At 30.4% G+C, this 14,283-nt stretch overlaps 1 protein-coding gene across 4 annotated transcripts; it reads left to right on the forward strand.

Annotated features, from left to right (window-relative positions):
* Positions 1–148: 148 nt before the first annotated feature.
* LOC130446662 (ADP-ribosylation factor GTPase-activating protein 2) lies at positions 149–11,633 on the forward strand. Of its 4 annotated transcripts, XM_056783047.1 has the most exons (11): positions 264–423; positions 506–697; positions 2,130–2,258; positions 2,983–3,030; positions 4,288–4,401; positions 4,976–5,125; positions 6,590–6,876; positions 7,128–7,417; positions 7,518–7,742; positions 7,855–7,985; positions 9,113–11,633. In XM_056783047.1, exons 1-11 carry the CDS (start codon positions 352–354, stop codon positions 9,128–9,130), a joined length of 1,656 nt encoding a protein of 551 aa, XP_056639025.1. In that variant the 5' UTR covers positions 264–351; the 3' UTR covers positions 9,131–11,633. The 4 variants fall into 4 exon arrangements, with proteins under 4 accessions (XP_056639043.1, XP_056639025.1, XP_056639017.1 ...); XM_056783065.1 differs by lacking the exon at positions 2,983–3,030 and having other exon boundaries at positions 149–423; XM_056783039.1 differs by having other exon boundaries at positions 7,855–11,633.
* Positions 11,634–14,283: the final 2,650 nt, after the last annotated feature.

Raw genomic sequence — 14,283 nt, forward strand, 5'->3', positions numbered from 1 at the left:
ACGAAGCGGAATTTGCGTTTTCCATTTTATTCGCAATAAAACATACTAAAAAATGGTAGCCAAAATACACTATTAACTTTGTGGCCAAGATATCCTTCTTTATTTAATTTTATGGACTGCCTCTGATAACGAGCTTGGCGTGTCGCGCGTACTTAAGTTGTGTTATCATTGATGGTTAAATGAAAGGTAGCATCAACTTTTGGTTCCTGAAAACAATCCCTATATAATGACATCGATGACGCATGTGCCAAATGTCAAATATCATTCAACGTCAACCAGAAGTCAGAATTGTAGTGAAAGTGGTAGAAATAACACTATATTTGTATTTCAATATTTGAATTTTATGAAAAAATGGATTATCAACCTACCAAAGAAGATATAGAAGCAGTATTCAATAGATTACGATCAATTCCTGCCAATAAGGTACATATCATACTGCAATATATTACTCTGATTCAACATATTTGAAATGACGTGTCCTCTTTAAGAAAGTAAAATGTTGTAGGCTTGTTTTGACTGTAATGCCAAAAATCCAACATGGGCCAGTGTCACGTATGGTGTTTTTATCTGTATAGATTGTTCAGCTGTTCACAGGGGGCTGGGGGTACACTTAACGTTCGTTAGATCTACACAATTGGATACTAATTGGACTTTGTTACAACTAAGACAAATGCAGTTGGGTGGTAATAGTAATGCTGTAAGTATCCACCTTGTACTATTTCACTAGTGTACAATTTTCTACAATAGGTGTATATAAGAACACTAATTATTTGGCATGTGTGCGATTTCAGTGGCGCCAGGATTTGGTTTTGCCACTTTGTTCATCAACACACAACAATTGAAAATTATCATTTTCGAGTTATATATACTCGAGATTGAAAACTTAATAAATGATTAACTAAGCTGAAATTTCTGGAACCATTGGTGATATTCATACTGAACACACTGTTTACACTACCACTACACCAACTCTTACAATTGCACTCTCTGACGCACGTTTTGATAACCAAGTTTCCATCTCTGATGATGATATCTTTGTTAATGGAAGGCGTAACAGACAGTGTAATTGTGAGTGTTGGTGTAGTGGTAGTGTAGACAATGTGTTTAAAATGAGAAATTGGTGAATTAATTTATATAAAATGTGTTTTTTGTATTACTTATGATTATTTCAACAAATATGATCTAACTTAACCTAACCTCACAGGGGCCTCGCCTCTTGATCCCGACCTTGGTCCAATTTACATTTTGGTATGTCAAAAAACCATAGGCTGAAAAGAATGGGCGAGTTTGGAACAATTGTTTGAAATTTTTATGCATTTGCAGTTAGTTTTTTCCTTCAAAGAATGTTTAATGATTCTGGAACATTTTCAAAAGAACATTTTTAGGGTGCTTTGTAAAAAACTGCAATCATCTAGCATTTTATTATAAACAACCAAAAATAAATAAATTTTGAAAGCATTCAGGCCGTACTTCTTGCTCTTGATAAGCTCAAAACAGTATATTCTACATTTAATTATCCATGAAATATTCAAATTTATTACCAAATATTTTTTTCATTTTATAAACAGTACTAAACAACAGACAATTCTTTCTAAAAAAAGGTTGCACTATTCCTGTATTCATTGTATATTATGTAATATTTATTAGGCAGTGATGAAAGTCATATATAACTGCCTATTTTGCTTTGGCAATTTATTCTTTTCAATATATTAATGGAATATTAGGGTAAATTATATAGCAATTTAATAAAATACCTTTCGTTTGATAAATTACAAGACTTACGTTGAATTTAAAGTGTTAAAATCTTTATTCTAGATGAAGTATTAAATACCATCTATTCTATGACGCAAATCTTGAACTAACTTTTGGTTGTCTTTAAGTATCGATATCTCAAAAACGAAGCGGGATATCGAAAAATTTTATTCTTCAATTCCAACTTATTTTGGTCTAAGTAAGCTAAATTCATTGGCAAATGGCTACGCCACGGAAATTGCACTCTCCTCAATTATTTTTACAATGGTATTTATTTCAAGTCTATATGAAATGTATAATGAAAAAAGTAAATGGCTTAATATGTCTCGTTCTCTTGAGACTTGATCTATAAGTGGTGTTGATATGCATATTTTTAGTTACAGTTTTTCAGTCAACACAATTGTAATACAAATGATGCTCAGAAGAAATATAATTCTCGAGCTGCCCAACTTTATAGAGAAAAACTCAGCCAAGCTGCAGCAAATTCATTGAAGACCACTACCCAAGTAAGTATTTTTATATGTTTGATTGAAAATTTAAAAAAAATATATCCTCAGACATCTTCAATTTTTTAAATTGTATTAAATTGTATACTTAAATAAAGAGGGGTTGTGGTGGATCTCTTAATTAAACTGAATGCCTACATGTGTCAGCAGGCAGTGGAAATCAGTGGAATTTTTATGTATAATTTATTTCTGATCTAATTATACCCAATAATATATTGATTGCATAGTTTTGGTTTTCAGATATCCCATATAAAATCCCAGGAAGCCGAATTGGGTGATTTAGGTGGCCCACCTAATATTAGGTCACATCTTATATAACTACTAGGAAATTTTGATTTACCCTATTGTTGATACATTAGCAAAACTTCTGATGTATTATCATTTTACCATCAACAGTTTCCTGAGAAATTATAAATAAGACTTGCCTTTCAACTTTTCTAAAGTGCCACACTAGATGTTAGATTGGTCTACAATCCTGACTATTTACTGCATAATTTAGTACAATTGAAAATTTTTTGGAAAAACAGATGATATATATTGATATCCTGAATTGTAATTCATTTGAGTTATATAAGCAAAAAGATACCCCCTTTTATATGAGTTTTGCAAAAAATGTCTTACTTTTAAATAAAAGTAGCAACGTCAGATCTACACACTGTACAATAAAACAACATTTTATAGATGTAAATTACAAACTTTCAATTAGTATTTATAATTTTTGCAGTCTACACCATTGAAATCCAGTGCATTCTTCTTAGAGGAAAATAAACAGGTAGGCGTGGATATTCATTTGCCACGCTTAAGAATGCTTTATTTTACCTTTAGTTTTTATCACTACCTCTACTAACTTGTCATTCTATTCATCACATTTTGTTGTAATTTGCACCTATAGCGACAGGTGATTCTCCAATTTGTCTAACACCTAATTTGAAAAGAGCAGCAGCCAATACAAAAAAAGTCACCCCATTACATATATTTATTTTTTGATTAGTGAAATGGATTCAATGTATAAATTTTATGCATTTGACAGTTAACAAAGTGATAAGAAATTTATTATACCAAATACACCATTTTATTGATTGATCAGTAAACATATCTAAGTGGTTTTAAGACTTTCATAAAAATGAATTAGTTAACATAGTTTACATGTTGTAAATTGTCTTATGGTATCTATTCCATTGTGTGAATAAAGCTTGTGGAATCATCAATAGTCTGCAAAATAAATGTAAAATGATTTAATTGTCAACATTTTATATTTATTTGATTTGTGTTTATAATGTTATTACAAATTTTTTCAGTTATTATACAATTTCAATTAAATAATAGTTACCTACAACCATTTTCAATTGGTTTAAATAGGGACAAATATTTAAATTCTTAAAAACAATTGATAAATGAGATGTCTAGACTTATATAAGTATATTGTTTAACATACCAATCAACAAAAATTTTTTGTTTTGTGAACAGTGCAACTTTTTTGTCATGTCTTTTATATCTTGATTATATACATCTCTCAAGAAAATAAAAAACTAAACCTGTGATATATCAGAATTAATTTTTGTGGAATAATCTTTTCCAATGAAGGTTTTCTTGGTAAAATAATACTCTTAAATCCAACATTTCATTTACTCACAATTGTCATAACCTACTCAAAATGTTTTCTTTTTCTGTTTAGGGAGCCTTAGTTTCAATTTACCTTTCGATAGTATGTGCAACATATACAAAATTATTTGAGAACACCTAGATGCAATAAGGCATTCCATAATAAAATAAACAAAGATGATCTAAAACACAGCAATTAAAAAAATGAATATGCGTTATTTCAGATGCATTCATCTGAAGGTAATTGACGCTCCTTAGTATAAAAAGTATCATCTAAACAACTTTATATTTAATTTAATTCATCTATATTGTCACAAAGCATCATAAGCCTCTTAGAAGCAATTCTTATTTTAATTTTGAAGTAGTTGGAGAATCACCCATTTTTGTTCAAGCAGTGTACTAATAAGCCGTTTTTTTATTTCTTCAGCTGCATGTTCATCCACAACCTCAACAAAAATCAGAAGAAAAGGAAGCAGACTTTTTCTCACAACATGAAAATTTCAAACATCAAGAAAGTTCACTTCAATCACAATCGAATGTTGTATGTGATTTGGTTTGTTAATTATTATCACTATACTAATTAAATTATGCTATTCATGTCTTAAACAATTTCAATCATACATTTTGATTTCTATACTTGTAGTAAGCAACAAGTTAATTGAATAATAATTGTCTAAGAAAAATCAAGCAGAGTGCATTGTACCCACTACCTACTATGAAAAACTGATGGGGAATTAAAGATTTTGCTAGTCATCATTGTAAATGGTTTTGAAAGAAGTACAAAAGCTTCATCGAAAACCTGAAATTTATTTAGCACCAAAAAGTTTTTGTTAATGGTCTGATGATAGGCTATAATATAAAGAATAGCTCTGTATAGACCTAATTTGGAATTTCTCATATCCATTCAACAAAATTCTATTCATTAAGTTGTATATCGAAATATAATTTATATAATTTTTTATTAGTCTAAAAATCTAAAATAATACATTGACCTATGTTACTAAACATGAACAAATGAAATGTTCAAATGTAGTGTCTTTATCATTATTATTAATAAGAAATCAATTCATAAAGATTTTTAAGGCAAAAATTATAATTTTTGTAAAATTTTGTAGGATCAGTCACAAGTTGAATATATTAAACCAGCAGCACAATTGAACCCAGGAGAAGGACCAAGTGTTGACTTTTTAATGGCAAGTAATACACCAGTCGAACCAAGAAAATCTGCAATCACTGCCAGAAAACCTGCTGCCAAAAAGTCTTCGGTGAGTATCTTCATTTTGTAAATTTTATGAGGGATAATTTTATTTAATACATCTGAAGTATTCTTTTATTTCTTTTTTTTTGAGGATTTTTTCATAGGTCTTTAGCTCCTAGAATTGAATTATTATGATCACCTAAAGGCATCCAAACATTCAATCCAATTGAAATTCCTTTATTAAATACTTTAATTGCATTAACAGTAACATGAGCTCATCATAGCTTAATAGAATATAATTAAACGCAAGGCCTTGAAGGTTTAATTTTTACAGTTACATTAGGTATTTATTTCCAATTCCACAAAGATAAGAATATATTGAAGCTCCTTTCTCAATCACAGACTCTATTTATGGCTCTTCTTTTTTTTTATAGCTACTGGGTTTCACAGTTTACATTATTACGCCCTGACCTTTATTAGGATTATTAGGTACTATAACAACAATAATAGGATTAATTAAATGATTTCATTGATATAACAATAATTTATTAATAATTGGTTCATTAATTACAACCCTTATTATATATCAATGATGACGTGATATTGTTCAAGAGGTGTCATACCAAGTATTACATACTTTCTTGGATTATTTAAAACATTCAAGTTTAACTGAAAAATTGTACTTTTGTTTTTTATCAACCTTGTTTGTATTTATTCAAAGCAACATATAAATTGATTTTAGAAGGCTCTGTAAGACTTCATAACAAAATAAAAAAAATGCTGAATTTATAAATAATTTTATTTGATTTAGTTTTACTTTTTTGCAATGGATAAAGGGACATTTGATTTTGCAAAATACACCAGACATAGTCATTGAAGCAAAATTTTATTTTAACAAACCAGGGTATTGATTATTTATAAAAGAATAAATTAGGATTAACAGAAATGAAGGTTTATAACTACTCAAAATTACATGTGCTACTTTTATAGCTTATATTCTAGTAGGTTATCTAAAAATAACACTCCACGTTATAGGGAAAGAAGAATAAGCTATCGAGTGGCGTTGCATTATGCTCTAGTTAATTTGACCTATTAATTTATACCCTTGTTGAAATTCAAATTATGAGAGATGTTTATAGCTGATATAGATAACTGTGAAATATGGTTAATTTTTTTTTCAATTAATACCACGACCTTGGCAAATATGAACTAGCTAATGGCGTTTGTCCCTCAAAGACCTAAAAGGATTATTGTTTGATAAGAGTTTACTTCAAAGGATTCTTTTTCTAATACGAATTATTCTTGATATCAGTATAGCAAATACTTATTTGCTATTATATGTGTACGTAACTCTTTAATCTCTTTTGGTAAGGAAATAATTAGTTGAAATACCATTTTTTTTTCTATGATGTTTATCAAAGGATTATAATTTCTGACATTTGGTAAATGTTATCTTTTCTTGAAATCCTTTTTATATGTTAAATTTTTTTCACCTGCAACATCAAATAAAAAAAGTTTTTCAAATTTCCAGTTAGGCGCAAAGAAAACTGGCTTAGGTGCAACAAAAGTGAAAACAAATTTTGCTGAATTAGAAAGAGAAGCTGAATTGGCTGAAGAACAACGAGCCAAAGCAGCAGAAGAAGCTTTCAAAATTGCTGCTCTTACAGCAAAAGAACAAGAAGAAAAAGAAGCAACTATGAGATTAGTATACAAGGATATTGGTGTTCAGCAGCAAAAGAAGGAAGAACAGTTAAGACGAGAGGACCCTAAGAAAGCTGAACAGCTGGAGAGACTTGGAATGGGTATTGGAGCAAGAACGTAAGCTACAATTTTTAAAGATGAAATATACAATAATTGGAATACTTAAGATCATTTACAAAATTGTTTAGAAGTTTACCTTCTAGTTATTTGTTTTTTCTCATGAATATATTAATATAAATGAATAAAAAGGTGGAAATTAATTGGAATTTGATGGAGCGTTATATAGATGTAATGATCACAATTTCTCATATAAAATAATATGCAGTAGATTATATTTTGTTATTCAACATTTTCCTGTTATTTTTTAGTGGTGTGAGTCATTCAGCAATCAATGACATGCAAACCATAGAACAAGAAAATATACAATCCACTAGCAGTACATTAACTTCTCTAGGCAAATTACGATTAGTTGATAATGATAATTTCATGGAAGATTATTTATATGGAAATGGATTAAATATGAATAGGAATTCGAATAGTTACGGAATCTTAGTTTCATCTCAGTTCGATTTGGATGAAAGGACAAAGAGTAAAAACAATAAGGATAGTTGGGTTATAATTGACGATCCACCAGAGAAGCCTAAACCAAGTTCTTATGGTAAGTTACATTGCAGGTACCACACGTTAGTATAATTAGGACCCAACTGGGGTTCGCCCATGTTCTCAGTAAGTAGCAGATTATTTTTTTTATCTTCCAGAGAATGATAGGGATCGTGACCGCATTCTTGACAAACCCACTAGTCACATAGCTACATCTAGTAGTAGTAGTGACGAAGCTCAAAAGAAATTTGGTAATGCCAAAGCAATATCGTCCGACCAATTTTTTAATGACAATTCCTCAGAATATGAAGCAAAGGCGAATCTAAGCAGATTTCAAGGTTCCTCCAGTATATCTTCTGCAGAGTTTTTTGGAAATGGAAAAGGTTAACTGTGATTTTTTTTGTCTTATTTAAAAAATATTATTTATAACTATTATCCCTTAAAAAATAAAATAATTGTATATGCCGAAGCTCTCATATCATGGATTTTTTTTAGATAATACTCACCCTAGTAGTCATGTTCAGATGTATGATATAGATGATGTTAAAGAAAGTGTCCGACAAGGTGTAACAAAAGTCGCTGGAAAATTAGGATCTATGGCGAATGATTTGATGTCTTCATTGCAGGTAAATAAATTGTGTCTTTGATTGTTTGCAGCTTTTTTCACCTGATATAAGCAATATTTATGAGAAATTGGGCTTCAACAAACCAGGATTGATCCAACTATTTATCTAAAATTTAATTCTGGTTATTTGACTGGGAAATGATATGCTGATAGATAAGAAATGTTTTAAACAGAACAATATAAAACAGTCGTAGAATAAGAGGATTCAATTCAATTTCATGTATTTTGTACACGCTATTAATGGGTATTTGGTCAACTCATTACCTAGTTGTATCTAGTTTGTTGTTTCCCCATTTGGCCGTGACAATGTTTATTTATTTATTTACACCACTATACAGCCCGAGGACCAATTAAAAGGTGGGAAAGACACATATATAATTACAGTTGTAAATTACACAATGGTACATTTAGATGAAGTGTAAATAACATAAACACAAAAATACGAAAAAAGTAAGTACTTCTAGAATTCCATGATAAATCTGTCAAATATGAATAATGAGAAAGTTAGAGAACAGTAGAAATTTTCTTTTTTTGTGTTAGAAATAGTGCTGCAAAACATATCCAGATAGTTCTGCATATGACAGTGATATTGATTCATTCGATATAAAGGAGAAAATTTGAGAACTTTAGTTCTAGCAACTGGAAACTGGAATAAAGAGTGTGACTGGGTGGTAACTCGAGGAGTATGTATTCTTGAAAGACCTAGCAATTCTTGACAGTCAATTTTATTCGTCACAATTTTGTGAAGGAATATCAAGGAAGAGCACATGCATCTAGTCCCTAGATCTTTTAATTTAATGCGTTGTAACAGTGTGTTTTGAGATATTCCTTGATAGTCTTTCCATATTCAAGAGTAAATAGATGATTGATAAATAAAACGTCGTAAAGTGCCATTTATATTAATGGTCTTCACTTTCATTGCCTGTACTACCTAATATATGAAAAATTTCATATACTAATTTATAACAATCTATAAAAGAATTGAATTTGCAAAAGAGAATGTTCACAAACAACATTGGCTACAAATAGCATTCCGGATCTCATCTGGATTCCAATAAAGCATCACATAAAAATATCAGTTCTATTTAATGAGATTTCAAATTCATATATATAATTTTTCATTTACAGGAACGTTATGGTTACTAGCATTTCATAGATGAAGAACTGGAGAGATTGGCACATTTGCATACTTCGTAAATTTGTTCAAAAATCGTTTTTTGATAAATTTATTAAGATTAAATGTGCCTTAATGATACATATAATTTATATATAGTAGTGAAAAAAATTTCTAAAAAATATTGGAACACAATTGTCGGTTTTGATATAATCATTGGAAGTTTATATATCAAAAACAATACTTACCTTCCTTTAAAACACTTTGTATCATAAGTATCCACTAAATTTCTTCATTCAACCCCTATTATTTTTATTTAGAGATGCTATTTTCTTTCATACAAATACGCTTCTCGTACGATATCTTTGAAATTTTAGGATTTCTTTGCACTTCAAACCTTAAAAATAATATTTATTGCATACATAACAACATTCTATTTTACATAAAGAAAGTATTTAATGATAGAATTTAATTCACCTAATTTTACAACGAAGCCATTGAATAACAACGCTCAATTATTGGAAAACACATTTATAAGATAAACATTTATAGTTATAAATTGTTACTATAAACAAATTGTGCACATATTACTAATGTTTTCACTAAGTAATTATTGCAATTTAGTATTATAATAACATTTAAAGATATTTTTAAATCGGTGTTCACTGTTATTGTCAATATTTTACTTAATCATATTGTTGGCAGGGTGTTCTACAATGAGCTAAGGCGAGATGTTTATCAAAAATGACTGCCAATATTTTTCTGAAAATTTATGTATGAGCATGTTTCAGATACGATATTTTCAGTTGTCCACAACCTCTGGTACTGGGAGCAGAACTTTTTTTTGTGTATACTTTTATTTTTAGTTGCAATTTAGAAATCTATGATGAATTTTAATATCTTAATAAAAACATCTCCATAAGGTTACATTTTCATTCATTTTTTATAAAATTTGACAGATCAAAAAAATGTTAAAAACGACAGTCAGATGAAAAGTATTAGAATTTACATGAATAACACCTAAATTTCCTAAATCTTTTCTAAAAAAATAGAACTGAGTGTTTAGAAATTGTAGAATTATGTCAGAGAATTCTGCACTTATAAACAGGGGAATTTATGTTTGCCATCCAGTGTCTAAAGTATAAAACGGATTATTTGAAACTTATTAGGTATCTAAATTATCTTTTTTGGAATAATCGACAAGAAACAAATGCAGAATGTCTACAAATAATATTTATGGAAAATTTGAAATGGTGATTGAAGGACGACGCGAAATCTCTGATATTTGTATAGAGCTAAGCACACTCGTGACATCATAACGTAGATCATTCACAAACAATATTAAAGAACAGTTTGTTAAAAAGCAATATGAAAATATTTTACAAGTCCACTTAGCTCATTACGGTAGACCCTGTAAATCATGCACATTTGATAACAAAAAATACAAAATTTCGAGTCTTATCAAACTCATAACCCCTTAATTTACATGTCAAATATTAGAAAAATCTTTTATGCCCACTTGCACTGAAATCTCTAATTCACTGTTTAAAATAAGGATGTTAAAGTTAAGACAGCGGCTTAAATCATAATCGTTTCCACCGTAATTTATGCGACTCAGGTTATGTCACCGATTTTGGGAAATTTTTTTAAAAATTAAATGAATTGACACAAACACCTATCTTCAAATCATACATTTTGAGGTTATATAAGCAGTTTTTTTCTATTTTAAAAGTTTTTTGTGAAATTCACTTAATACAATTAATGCAAAACGCATAAGATCATCAAAGCATCATGTATTAAAATATAATAAGAAAGTTAATCTACAGTTACTGGAAGAAGTCACATTGATATGAATCTATTCTCAATTTTCTCCAAAACGTTAATAACTGTTGGTTTTTAAGGTCTCAATGTTATAAAAAAGGTCCGCTTTATTATAACATCTACAATATCTAGAAAATCAAGATCATCTTCATATATGTCTTCTACAGCTTTTACTGCTGCTATTTTTTGAATTCTTTTAACACGGAAAACCAAAAGAATATATTTTTACTTATGAGAGCAGAGACAATAATATTGTATAATACCTATAGCGAATAATTATTGTTTCTGCTGTGAATTACCTGAATTATAGGTTATAAACTGTTAAATTAAAGATGAAATCAGTTTAAGCCCCCGATTTCGGGGGTTTAATTTAATGATAGATTAAAGACTTTAAACTTGGCTTAATACACAGTGCAATTCAAAAAACAGAATTAAGCCAGTGTTAACATTTAAACTATTTTTAACCTTACGGTGCAAGTAGCCATTAGTCTTTTATTACTACTTGAAATTTCTACCATAATTAAATTGAAACTGAATTGCTGTTCCAAAAAGAATGCCGTTAGGATTATTGTTGTAAATAGTAAACATAGATTCTTATTATTTTCTTTACAGTTGGTATACTATAAAAAAATTATCTTTACATGTCAGGTTTTTTATTTAAGTTTATATGTTGTATACTATGATTTTAGTTGCTGAATAAATGCGTTTATTAATGTTTTGTGTTTAGAACTTATTTATAGAACATAATTTTTCCTCAATTTGCTTTGTTATTAGTATTTGATGATTAGTGGGGTACTCCTGTTTATGAATCTGTATAATTCCTATCTATTTATATAAGACTACAGATCACATCAAAACTAACAATCAAATGTAAAATTGTGAATAAAATCAAAACTTCTGATATGGGTGGTTTCAATGACTCTGGAAACGACTCTGATAACTTCCTGTCATAAACTAGTGTTGCATTGTTAGTTTTTTATGTATATAATCACCTATATATAAAAATGAATGTTTGTATGTCCTTTATAGAATCGTAAACTATGCTTTCAATGATGTGATAATCTTGATCAAAGTTGTTTTGCAGGAGCCAACGAAGGTTTCGGAGTGGTGGATTTATCTTTCAAAGAAGAATGATGGGTACGCCAATTTTCATATAAATTCGTTAGCTGTTTCTATTCAAATCAGCACGAATTGTCACGGCAGTATATGGAATTCATTGGAATGACAGTCGCGCCATCTGTCGAAAATGGGCGTACCCATTATTCTTCTTCGAAATATAAATCCTCCACGAGTTTGCAATGGAACCAGACTCCCAGTGAAGAAAATGATGAACAATGCTATCTAAGTAACAATTTTGAATGGGAAATTCAAAGGCGAACATTTTACAATTATAACAAAATTGAGTGATACTAATTTTGCTAAATTATTTCCGAATGAATTGAAACCAGTTCGCTGATGTGCAGATGATCCGTTTCTTCAGTTTCGTCTTCATATAATCACCATTTTTTGTATCATCAAACATACGTGCTCCTTTACCGCGTCTATTAACTTTTCTGCTGTCATTTTTTCAAGAAAAAATTAAGGACTTTCTCGTCACCCACACGTGTGGCACAGCAAACTGTGTCGGAACTACAGGGGGAACGAATGTGAGCTCACTCGTGTCGTGTCAGGTCGCGATGAGTTGTCAATTTATTCAATCTTGTAGATTGAACTATGGCTACGTGCTGTGCTGCGTCACCTGACATGTGCTATACGTGTCACAATTTGCGCTTTGCCTGTGTTAAGTAAATTGTGACAATAGTTCAATCATGGTCTTGCTAGTTGAAATAGACTAGATTTTGTGTTTACTTTTTAAATTTGTTTTGTGGTTTCTGGAGAGAGAGAGGCTACCAAAACCTTCGTCAGGGTGATTTCGAAATTATCTAATGGTAGTAAACAATACTTTTTAATTCTTGTTGAGAATTAAGATAAGATACTATTAGTAATGCAAAATCACAGGAACCATAAAAGTTAATTTCCCAATATTGTCGGGTATTTTAATTAGTTCATAACAAATTGTTTTCAGTTTTTTTATTATAATGTTTTGACAAGAATTTGCAAATTAAATATTTGTTGTTTATTGGGATAAGAACTTTGATGGATGGTGTGAATGTTTCCTTAAGTTTGAACGATGCAGCAACTTCTATGGCTACTGTCACAATAATCGAGGAAGGGCCTACATATCGCTCAGTGAGTCGTGCATTGAATGTTATGACTTCAGTGATTCATCGCATTGTTATTATAGGTAGGACTGAGTTTAAATCGGTAATTAGTGCCTTAGATCTCCGGTTCATATCCATGCAAACTCCACGTAATAGTCATCAAACAGCTGTTCACACCCGAAATTGTTTAGAAGTCCGTAACGTCAGCTTAAGTGAAAAGGAAGTTGAAGACAGTTGAATGAAGCTCTTCAAAACTCAAGGTAGCAATATTAGCATTTGTAGGGGTGCTACACCTATATCAACTCGTCATTTAGTGAAGAGACAGTGATAGTATAGCGTAACATATTGGGGAACTCGCATGGAGCTAGTTATCAGTAACATTAGATCGTTAACTGTAAATCCATACGCTCCCACGGTTTAAGTAGGCATTACTCAAATGAACCGGCCAGAACATATCCAGGACTACTTAGAAGGAGTGTTCATCAAAGAAATTCGTCCCCAAGCCAAAAATTTATGGACAATGTAAACCAAAGCGCGAGAAATCGTGAACAAACTTTAGTTAGAGTCCGTAGCGGCAATATACGTTACTAAATCTTTTTTGTTTTTTTTTTAATTTAACAGATTTGAATTTTAATGAAAAACAGTTAATTTTTAAAAAAATATATATGAGGATTGTCTCTGAAGTACCTGGCCTGACCTAAAGATGCCGGTAGCTGCTTGAAAAATACTACTGTGGTCGACCAAATGAGGTTACGACTTCAGAAAATACACAAAGCGGTACTGGTGGATCGTCGACTGAAAGTGCGCGAGCTAGCAGACATAGTAAGCATTTCAAAAAATGCGTTACATCGCACATCAACATGAAAAAGCTGTTCGCTTACAATGGAACAAAAACAGCGTCGTGAACATGTTTCATAACCATGGATGAAATGTGGGTCCATCACTTCACCCACGAAACAAGAGAAAAATCAAAACAATGAACTGAAAAAGAAGAACCGGCTTCAAAGAAGACAAAGACCATTCCATTTGCAGGCAAGTTCATGGCGTCGGTATATTGGGATGTGCATGTGATAATTTTCATTGACTAACTACTCATTATAAAAAGGGTATCGAACTTATTAAACATCGCAGGGGAAAGTGTATGGAGTTAAAAAAGTATTTTC

Source organism: Diorhabda sublineata, chromosome 1 (assembly GCF_026230105.1).
Source record: "Diorhabda sublineata isolate icDioSubl1.1 chromosome 1, icDioSubl1.1, whole genome shotgun sequence".
Taxonomy (NCBI): Eukaryota; Metazoa; Arthropoda; class Insecta; order Coleoptera; family Chrysomelidae; genus Diorhabda; species Diorhabda sublineata.

Coding starts and splice junctions, on each gene's coding strand:
- LOC130446662 (XM_056783039.1), top strand. CDS start 352: ATGGATTATCAACCTACCAAAGAAGATATAGAAGCAGTATTCAATAGA. Junction 698..2,129: donor TGGGTGGTAATAGTAATGCT/GTAAGTATCCAC, acceptor GCATATTTTTAG/TTACAGTTTTTCAGTCAACA. Junction 6,877..7,127: donor ATGGGTATTGGAGCAAGAAC/GTAAGCTACAAT, acceptor GTTATTTTTTAG/TGGTGTGAGTCATTCAGCAA.